The sequence below is a fragment of the Adiantum capillus-veneris genome, chromosome 3, assembly GCF_014529385.1.
Source record: "Adiantum capillus-veneris isolate H3 chromosome 3, ASM1452938v2, whole genome shotgun sequence".
In the NCBI taxonomy this organism is placed as follows: Eukaryota; Viridiplantae; Streptophyta; class Polypodiopsida; order Polypodiales; family Pteridaceae; genus Adiantum; species Adiantum capillus-veneris.
The window spans coordinates 97,024,829-97,035,627 of NC_140933.1; the positions used below are offsets into that span (position 1 = coordinate 97,024,829).

At 40.9% G+C, this 10,799-nt stretch overlaps 1 protein-coding gene across 1 annotated transcript; it reads right to left on the reverse strand.

Annotated features, from left to right (window-relative positions):
• Positions 1-384: 384 nt before the first annotated feature.
• On the reverse strand, positions 385-6,463 carry LOC147461357 (serine/threonine protein phosphatase 2A 57 kDa regulatory subunit B' beta isoform-like). Its single transcript, XM_086508920.1, has 2 exons — positions 4,833-6,463; positions 385-1,376 (listed from the first exon to the last, which is right to left on the reverse strand). The coding sequence occupies exons 1-2, from the start codon at positions 6,021-6,023 to the stop codon at positions 1,047-1,049; spliced, it is 1,521 nt and encodes a 506-aa protein (XP_086365046.1). The 5' UTR covers positions 6,024-6,463; the 3' UTR covers positions 385-1,046.
• Positions 6,464-10,799: the final 4,336 nt, after the last annotated feature.

Consider the following 10,799-nt stretch of genomic DNA (forward strand, 5'->3'; position numbering starts at 1 on the left):
GTCTTATCCAACAGAGGGAACCTACACATAAGCCAAGGTTCTAAAATTTGATTGGGATCTTTGTGAGGATTAGAAGGACATCTTGACACTTCATACGGACACAGCTGAGAAGGCTAGACACACTCGTCTCTCAGCCTCAGATCGAGTTTCATCAATTACCTGCTATACTGTGAAGAAAATAAACATAGCATGATCATCTATACACATTTTAACAGCTACAATATAGTTGAGAGATCTTTGTCCACAACTCTCGGCATCTGAAGCTCTTTCCTTGAAATAAAATTCCTCCCCGTGCTTCACAAAATGATACTCAACTTAAAATGGGAGGCTTAATTGGACTGTCCAACCAACAGAGAAGAGTCCCCTCATTGTAGATCAATGAAATAAGAATAAAACAAGAGACTCTTCATGCAATTGCTGCTAAATAATTGTAGCTCTTCCTTGCAAGCGTTGGGAACCAACGCTTGCAACCCCTTTCACTGAGGGTCTGCAGTATTGGAGAATTCTTGAGACAACAGTTTATCAGTACAAGTTATTATCGTGGCAACAAACAAATGTCGCTCATCAAATGGTGTGCAAGCTATCAACAAGTATTTCAAATTTACTAGGCCATAAGAGTGATCGATATCGTTGTGGCTCTTGCAAGTTCCAGAGCTTTCAATTGGAAAAACGCTGATTTATGCACCCCCGCAATGAGAGAGCATAAATCAGGATTTCGATCAAACAAGGAAGCCTTACAAAAAAAATTTACACCTTTATTGACCCACAGACGGCATAGCTTTCTTCAGCCAGGAATCTAGAGAGAGCTTGTAAAGATAAGCAGTGCATGACCCACAAAGTTGACATACATTTTCACCAACCGACTTGCATGACCAGAGAAAATTTTACATGAAGCCACGCACCGTTCTTCTAAAATGCTAGTCTCTGAGAAAGACAACATATACAGAAACTCTAGGAAGTAGCCCTTGTGCTCTTTGTTTTAAGTGCCAGCATGTAATCTAGTTGTCTTGCTGAACTGCAAAGAAGCAGAGAGACAAGATAAGGAGTTATGTGACCATTATCAATCCAGCCGCTGACGTATTTGCTGCCGCAGCAGCTTCGAGACGTTTCCACATCGCGTCCCTCTGCTCTTCTAGAGCTTTTGCCTTAGATTCCTTATCTTGATACGTTTTCAAGCATTCATTAAAAAGGTCCGTATCCAAATCCTGAAACATCTTTCTCACATTTTGTGTTAAGCCATGTACAACTTGGTTCCAATGACTCATGGAATTCTTCTCGAGAGCACTGAAGATAATAGGCAATATCACATTCCGATTCTGAGCAATCAAGCTCACGATATGATCACTATTCCACAACATCAAAGCTCGCTCGGCAACCTGCACGCGACCTCATAAAACAGGACTAAGTTCCCATAAGTTGCAAATAAATTAAAAATAAGGCGAGGACTCGCGTAGGCATTCTAAAACAAGAGAAAGTCAAATGGCATATTAAATGCTTAGAGGGTCCTTCAACCTACGTACTCTAAAAACAAATGTATCAAAGGAAACTTTAATGCTTCACATGCAGAGGTAAATCCACTAATTAAAAAAATGGTAATAAAACATTCAAATGTACACCTAACTCACTTCTTCACTGAGCCTTGGTTAAAAAAGGAAGCCAACAAGCAGTTTTTTTGAGATTAATGCGCCAAATAGGGTACACTTAAGGTCTGACTACAGACAGAGAAATGCAAGTTAGGCACTGCCGAGCACACACAATAAACACCAGTCTTGTTGATAGGTTTATTTGTTGTCTGACTACACAGCCAATATAAGTCAGGCATGCCTTAATAAACACCAGTCTTGTTAATAGGTTTATTTTCTGTCAAACTTCACACAGCCAATACGAGTTAGGCAATCCTTAGCACAAGGTATAACTACCAGTCTTGTTGAAAGGTTTAGGGTGTACAAAGGACAGGTCCACCACAAACCACACACTGGCAGCATAGATTCGATACCAGGTTGATTTTCTTGTGGCACACCACATACACCTTTAGCATTTCCCCTTTTCTTTTTACTTCAGAGACGCCTGCCACTATTTTGAAATCTCTAGATGTACTAATACATGCAAGAGTCAAGCACCACCACCAGCTAATTAAAGATGAAGAAAAACAAATGACTGTTTACTTAAAAGCTTGCCACGAGTCCCATCATATACTTGGCACACAGCACCATGAACATCACCTCGGATCAGGAATCTAAAGCAACTATCACAATGTGGCATATTTCAAAAGTGTGGCATAGTCTTGAGAGATAAAGCTTTACAGAAACATCAGTACCTCCAATGCACCATCTTTTGTCAAGTTAACTTTGTTCTAAATAAGCTATCAATTGAGGTTTTCTTGCACTCTCATCATCTCTCCAAAATTGGAGAAAATCCTTACAATATAAATGTAGGAGAAATTGCCCTTAGGAAGAGGCACTCCATGCTTTGATTGTTTTCTTGCCTATATCTTATGATACTGAACCCACAAGGAATGGCCATTTCTGGGTTCCCATTCCTTGTTCCTATTTCTTGTTCCAGCCCCCATTCCATGTGACGTCCCTAGCTCCCAGTTTCCATTACAGAAGACTACAAACTCCTTCACCAAACTTAGTCTAATGTTAAGCTCAATCAAAGAAAATCTGGGCAAGCAAACTCCTTTTCCCGATCCATTGCATCAAATACTTACAATTTACTGTACATATATCTTATCTGCAAGTACTGAATTGTTTTTCTTTGAGATTTGGTCCATAAAGAGTTGAATTGGAAAGGAGCCACCCCTTCATTGATACAGTGGAGAAGAACCCTATTTTTTGGTCTTTCAGATTGCATGTACATTGAATATGATGCGCCCACATGAACAGGCACACTTAACTATTTATTTTTCTGCTGTTCCCATACGTAGTAGGTTTACATAATGGTCACAATGCCTCTGTAGTTTTGCATTTTAAGCAATTTCCTGTATACTGCGTGTAAGTGTACATGCATATTTCATACTCACCCTGCCATGCTCTTGACTTCTTACTCACGTGTCACAGCAGGTAGAAGTTGCAGAACTCAATCCCACTTTAGATGCTTAGTGCAGAGTGGGAAACGCTTGAGCATTGTCCACCAGCTCCAAACCTCACTTCCTTACAGCTAGAGGCAGGTTTAGAAGTGCTAACCAAAGTTGCACGGCATGCCATGTGTTTTTACACTTTGGTGGGCATCTAGCATCGTCAACAAGTACGTTAGCTTTGTGTGCCACGTGACACAAGCATTCATCCAAAGACCGTTGCCAACTGACAAAACCAAATTTAGTGGATGCTCGAACATGCAGCTCCTATGAACTGGCTCACAAAATTAACAGTACAATATTCCCTAAGCTATGCTCTATAGACATAGTTTGGCCCTCAAGGTAGGCACTCTTTCCACATGGCATACAGAGCAAAAGTGCCCATGACATTTTGTTTTTCTCCTTATCCATGAGTATCCTTAAGACAAGCTGCAATGCTCAGATCGTAAACACGAACCGTGGGACCCAACACCTTATCCTCACGTGAAAGCCAGACTGTCTTCTCATATTCAGGTCCTATGCTTGGCATCAGCTTTGCTCGACTGTAAGAGCCGTTATTTGAAAAAAGCATCTGGGGTTGGTGATCGAATTCACAATGTCGCTAACCTAAAGAAGAGCTGCCTGTCCATGGGCAAAAGCAGACAAATCTCATCAAGATTGTTGCTTTCGCGACAGAAACGAACACGACATATTGAGTGATGCAAAGGCAGACAGCTCTCATCATCAGTGACAAACTGCCCACAGCTTCCAGCAATGCTGATCTGCTCAGGCACAGCAAATCATCTCATGCTGCCCCTTCCTTCACAAAGACTTCAAAGGGCACAAAGGTAAACTAGAGCCTCTTCGCTTGCCTTGTTCTAGCATTATGTACACAGGTCGATATCTACCTTATCTCATTGTTGAAACCCAATTTCCACCTGATATGCCTGCATGAACTATATACGATTGTCTTACTTGGCCTATCATGCACTCATCTGTGTAAGCAGGTCCCTGCACATTTATGTTCTGAATGATAATAAATTTCTATCACCAAGTCCAACCTTTTTACAGGAAACACCGCATATGTATCCGAGGCTGTAAAATAGTGAGAGGCTGCGACACATAATGAGAAGCTAATACACAGAAGTTAAGGTGACAAAAAAAAAGAGTAATAGACTGAAATGCCATCGTGAGAAGATAGTATACAACTAGAGAAAGCAAAGCACAAACCGATAGTCCAGCTTATTGACGACAAAACTTCTACCCCTACTTGCCATACACTTAGCCTATGCTGGTTGGCACACGAACTAAATTTACTGTCACTGATCTCTTTTTGTCACTTGGACCTCACAAGATAAAAACCACTTCAGTTTCAGAGCTAAAAACCAGATGAAGAGGACTGCAACAAGATGCATCTGCAAAAACAAATGCCAAAGAGCCCGACTTCCTTGTCGTACAACATAACCAACTAGAGAATCCCAAGTCATCAATGAGACAGCTGCAGGAGACCCATTTAAAACCAAAACAAAACTGAAGTCTTATTGCATGAGGGTCCTGAAGGATGAAGCACAGACATGCCTAACCTCGTATCAGCTTTTCAGATGCAAAATAGTGTTTAGTCTTAAGGCCAGAGTTTTCATTTGGTCTAAAATCAGTTCGGAATGCACAAGCATACCAACATCATCATCCACAAAAACTCGACGTGCTTCTGAATGTAAAAATTCTAGGAACCAGAAGTATAATAATGGATGTTTAAGCTGCTGGCAAATATACTAACCTGAAAATGAGAACTGTTGAGACTTCTACTAATTTGCCGGAAGAGTGGTACCATGCATCGTTGAAACTCTGCTGGTTGAGTAATCTCTAAAACTTCTTCCAGCTCATTAAGCATAATCACCTCTTTATGGCTGTTTGTTAAGGGCCAATATTTGAGAAGCCCCCTAATAACAGTATCTGCCAGCTTGAAATCTTTTTCAACAAACTGTATCACACAATATATAAGCTGCTGCTGATACATTCCAAGACACTTGGGTTTATGCAGAGGAATCAGTGCGCGAACCAGGAACAGCTTATGCTCTTCTTTCAAAGGAAGTGCAAACCCATTGATTATGCTTCCCAAAATTTCCAGCATTTCTCCAACACCATTATGCTTCTCCGTTTCAAAAATGAAGCGGTAGAATATGTTGCTGATGGCCTTGCGTATGAAGGGTCGGAGAACCATGAACTTCCCGTAGATACGGTGGAGGATAGTCTTAAGGTAATCCCTCTCCCTGGGATCATCAGAATCAAAAATTTCAAGCAAGCGAAGAACAAAAGAGTGATCAACATACCGTTTGGCTACTCTTGGATCAGTTTCTTGGTGAACAAGGTAACGCAGAAGAAACTCATAGACAAGCTGAAGGTGAGGCCATGCGGGATCAAGAATAGGCTCTTCTTCTTCAGCATCAAAGACATCACCACCAGGAGCAGGATCATGTGATGGAACCGGCAATGATCTGAATATGTTAGCAGTTACCATCTTAAATGTGTCCTCCAACAACACTTCATTGAGCTTAGCTGTACCCACTGTTGCCACATATTCCACGAGCTCTAGAAGAGTCTGCCTTTTGATCTCCTTTTCTTTGGGTGTTCTGAATGGATCACTGAAATCATGCACAATAGAGCAAAGCGCCAGCTTTTTTCTAAAAAGGAAAGGTCTCTCTGAGCTTGGGACATCGCGAAGAGCAGGAAGGATCTCAAGCCCATTGGTTGGGGGCAGAACATGGTTTGCATTTTCTTGCTTAGATGGGCAGTCTTTTGCCCAATGGTCTATACCGCAGCGGTTGCATGTAGACAGGGGCGTAATGTTTGAGGTAAGCCGGCCCTCTGTAGCCATAGCCATCGCTCCTGCTGCAGCAGAGGTTTCATCTTCCCCTGGCCTCGACGATGCCTTACTACCCTTCGGCTTGCGAATGAGCTTGTTAAACATGCCTAGCTTTAAGAACTACAGAGCATAACAATTGACTTGCGTTTGCGGAGTCAAAAGCCTTCTTCACAGAAACGCCCTCGTCCAAGAGCATGCCCTTCAGCAGAGCGAACGAGGATTTTGAGACGATCTGTGCAGAGACGGAGGTTCTCTGCATTATTGTGCGCGGAACGTGAAGCAGATCTCTGGGAGAGAGGGTAGAGGAGGAGGGCGGGCTGACATTGTGACCACACGAGAGCGTAGGTTGCGTGACCTGCAAAGACAAGTTCTCTGATAAGCTATGGTGGAGCTGTTGAAAACAGGATGGAGGAGACGAGGACAGGGAAGGACGAATTCAGAGTTCCCGCGGCCCACAGACACACGGACGGGAAGGAGGCCATTTTCTTTGGACCCACGATTGTGCAGGCTCAAAATGTATATAGTACAGGCTTCCCATTTGGCTACGACTTAATTCCAGCTAATTATGCACATAGACTTGCACACAACATGTAGATTCTGCAGGCTCAAAGTGTAGTTGTAGAGCTTCCTGAATTCCTACTCCTTAATTCCAGCTAATTATGCATTTTTACAAGTATCTCTGTCTTAATGTACTCACACATACACGCTCTTCTTTCTTTGTAGCACATCGCATACACGCTCTTTTTTTTTTGTAGCACATCGCACACATCTCGTGCGAATCGATACGAACGTTCTTATGAACGTACAAGGTCGCTTGGTCACCTTTGAACCCATGACCCGAGTCATGGAAGAACAAAGATTCAACCAACCAAACTAGCTCCTTTGGACATGTCACGAACGTTCAATTGATTTGGAATATTCTATTGGCATCATGGGACTAAATCCCCCCCCCCCCCCCCCCCCCCCCCTCTCTTCTTATCATGAACGTTCAAATGATTTGGATTATTCTCTTGGCATCATGAGACTAATCCCTCCACCTTCTTTCTTCTTTACCCAAAATGGAGGGAAATCTTTTTTTAAACCCTTGAGTATACTTTTTTTAATATTTGGGGTATTTAGTGTCCAAGTAACCAACAATCTCTTCTTATTTTGCATGTTGTTGGAGCATTCTTTGACCTTCTCTTCTTCCCACATTCTAAGGGAAAATATCAAATGAGGAGGTTTCAACTTGTCGCACCTATATATTTGGTCATTAAAAACCTTGAGAATTGTATGTTTTAGAGTATATAACTCATCGTCTCAGGTAGGCTGAACCTAGCCTCTTTCCATATGGCAGTTTCTTGCTTTCACACATTGACTGTGTGTCTCTTATTTCAAAGTAACACCCTTTTTTCGTCTACCCCTTCCCCCACCCTTCCAAATGTGTCAAGGACTTGTAGCCTGATTGGAGTTTGTAGGAGGCGTGTCCCTGTGTGTGTGTGTGTGTGTGTGTGTGTGTGTGTGTGTGTGTGTGTGTGTGTGTGTGTGTGTGTGTGTGAGAGAGAGAGAGAGAGAGAGAGAGAGAGAGATGAAGTCAAATGAAACGATATGTTTATTTACATCTACGAAGGGTTTATGAGACCAAAATATTACATCATCCTTGTATGATCTAAATGTCCAATATTAAAGACTAAGGTAACAAATGCTAAAAATGTAAAAGATAAGTAAGTAAGTGAATTAGTGAAATCCTTTAGAAGCACATCTCCCAATGTCTTATTTTTTTTAGTCCGTTACCAAAATAAGTACCATCTCATAAACTCTCATCATCATCATCATCATCATCATCATGAACACCATTTTAGAGAGTTTGAGACTTTAGAGCCACGTTGGGAATCACCAATGTGTTAAAGATTTGGTCATATGGACAAATCTCAAACTATTTTTTAAGGCCAAATCCTTCAACCAATTTGGTCATATGGACAAATCTCAAACTATTTTTTAAGGCCAAATCCTTCAACCAGGTACTACTTGAAAATCTCTTCCAAGGCATTGCTTTTAAAACCTTGGCTAAGATTTGGCCATGTGGTCAAATCTTAAGATCATTTTGAAAGTGAGAATTGAAAAATTTCCAAATTCACACTTTCAATTCCCAAATTCACTAATATGGTTCATGGGTCATTGCAACATGGCATCATTTTGCTCCTCTCTAAGGAAGCTTGTTGGAGCTACTCTATGTCTATCTATAATTACCATAATGTGGCAATGGTAAAGATACTATGGATGTGATCAAGAAGAGAAACAAGGTGTCAAGATGGACTAATCTCTATAGCTCTATCCAAGAGATCAGCTATGCATTGTTGATCTCCTTGGTAAGCAACCAAAAGTTTATCTAAACCAAGAGGGCTACCATGTATCTTGACAATTTTTTATCCATTCCCATCCTTATAAATAAGTTCATTATCCCAAGATTTACAAACCAATGAGAAGATCATTTTGAACCTTAGCCATGGGTTAAATTGAGAGTAGCTTTGTTGTCATTGAACAGATAAATCTTGATGTGTTTGGTCGAATAAGTTTCTCCATCAAAAAATGTCTCTTTTGATGATCCTTTTTTGTTACCATGTACGTGGTAGTGATGTGTCTGAACACACTTAGGAACATCGGGCCACTTTTTCCTTGATTAGGAGGTTTTTTCTCCCTTGCATTGTATATACGCCCATCACTCTAGGGCTAACTTATCTTTCTATTTGCGAACTAAGCAATACACCCTCTATTGTGTGCCTTGAGCTTCTTCATCTTCTCCAAGTTGTGTGTGCATCCTTACAACCCTAATTCCAATAATTGGTATCAGAGTAGGTCGTGTCCTCCCGACCATAGTCGCAAGCATGCTAGCAACCCCGTTCTCACTTTCTCCAAATTTGGTGAGCTTTGGTGAGCGTCAACATGTTGATTAATATTTCAGGTAAGCTCGTAGAGGTTGGTGTGCTCAAAATTTTTTGATTCGGGCTCATTTTGACCTTCGTTTCCACTACAAGTAGTACTACGCAAGTAATTTTATCCTTTTGTGCAAAATTTATGTCATTGCATTTTTTTGCAGATGAGATCCCTTACAATCCTCTTCAAGTTGTGCTACATGGAACATGTTAATCCTACTTCATTTTTCCTCTTTTTCGGAGCAGTTTTCGCATTGGGTGCAGACACTCCCCATGGTTGACAACAACACAGATGTTTTCAAAATGTTTGTTGTTGAGATAAGTACCCAATGTGGGCCTACATGATGACGTATGTTCTTGTCTCAAAGGGCATCTGGAATGTTGTGCAGGACATTGATGTTCGTATGAATGCCTTCTGTGAATATAGGCTTTGTTGAGGATGTTGAAGGTTCTAGTAGGTCTATTACTAATAGAGTTGTTTTGCCTACAAGCTAAGCAATCTCATTGGGATGCTAGAGGTGTGCAAGCACATGCATTGATTGCATTATCTACTCCTCACATTCACACAACAAAAGCAACAAAATAAGCTTTGGATACTCTGGCTGCTCTTTATGCAAGTTGCAATGGGGCTATAACTGCATTGTTGCATGAAGAGATGGAGTCAAAGATTATGCAAGAGGAAGATGACATGGAAACTTTTCTTACTGGTATCAAGGATATCAATGAGAAATTCCTGTAGGTGAATTATTCCGACAGTTCACTTGTGCAAACTGTTCTCGATGCATTGTCAAACTCTTAACAGACCTTTGCTAGTACTTGGAGACTTATGACTAAAGAAAACCCTTAGGCTGTCAATTTTTGTGCATTATGCACATTGTTGTTGCAAGAGTCACTTTCAAGAAAGAACGGAGCTGAATAGCGTGCAGTTGGATAGGCTTTTGTTGTTACTCAAAGAGCATGTGGTAACGTGGTTCATTTGTGAGTAGCAAATCAATTGTGCCTAGTGCTTTTGCTGGAAGCAACTCGTCTAAGAATTTTGTTGAAAAAGGTAAGAAGAAGATGCATTGCCATTATTGTAAGGCAACTGATCACTTGTTAAAGCAATGTTTTAAGTTGAAGGCAAAAGAAGCCAAGAAGAAGGATGCTTGATCTACTACCATTGTAGCTATTGTAGAATCTTCTATAAATGGAGATTGTGATGTTGATGTAGATACAGAGTGGGCATTTAGTGTAGTGTGTACTTATGATCCTTATGTCCATGATGAATGGATGTCAGTTGCTGCAGAGTCACATGTTTGGTACTTGATAGTGGTGCTACGAAGCACATTTCCTTGCATCATGATTTGTCTGCCTCTCTCAAGGTTGTCTCTTATTGGATATAGTCACTTGTGCCAAATATGTTCAAAAGAGTTGGAAAGATTGTGGTGACTGCTATGAATGGTAGTTCTTTCACACTTGTTGATGCACTTTATGTACTAGGGATTAAAAAGAACCATTTGTCGCTATCTACACTTCTTTGCATCATGATTTGTTTGCCTCTCTCAAGGCTGTCTCTCATGGGAATATAGTCACTTGTGCCAAATCTGTTCAAGAGAGTTGGAAAGATTGTGGTGACTGCTACGAACGGTAGTTCTTTCACACTTGTTGATGCACTTTATGTACTAGGGATTAAAAAGAACTGTTTGTCGCTATCTACACTTGCAAGACATGGCCTTTGTTGTCAAATTTGTGGATGATAGATGTATTGTTCATTATCTCAATTTTCTTCGTGTCGTGGTCTCTATAAGCTCACTTTGTATGGCAAGTGTGGGCAAAATTTTACAAATGCACTTGTGAATTAAAAAGTTGTTTCAGGTGCCAAAATTTGGCATGCGCGTTTTGGGTATCTAAATTTTGTCAATTTGTTACGTTCGGCAAAATCAGATATGGTTGCTTCTTTGCCGCCTTTTGAAGCACCTTGTAAGCATGT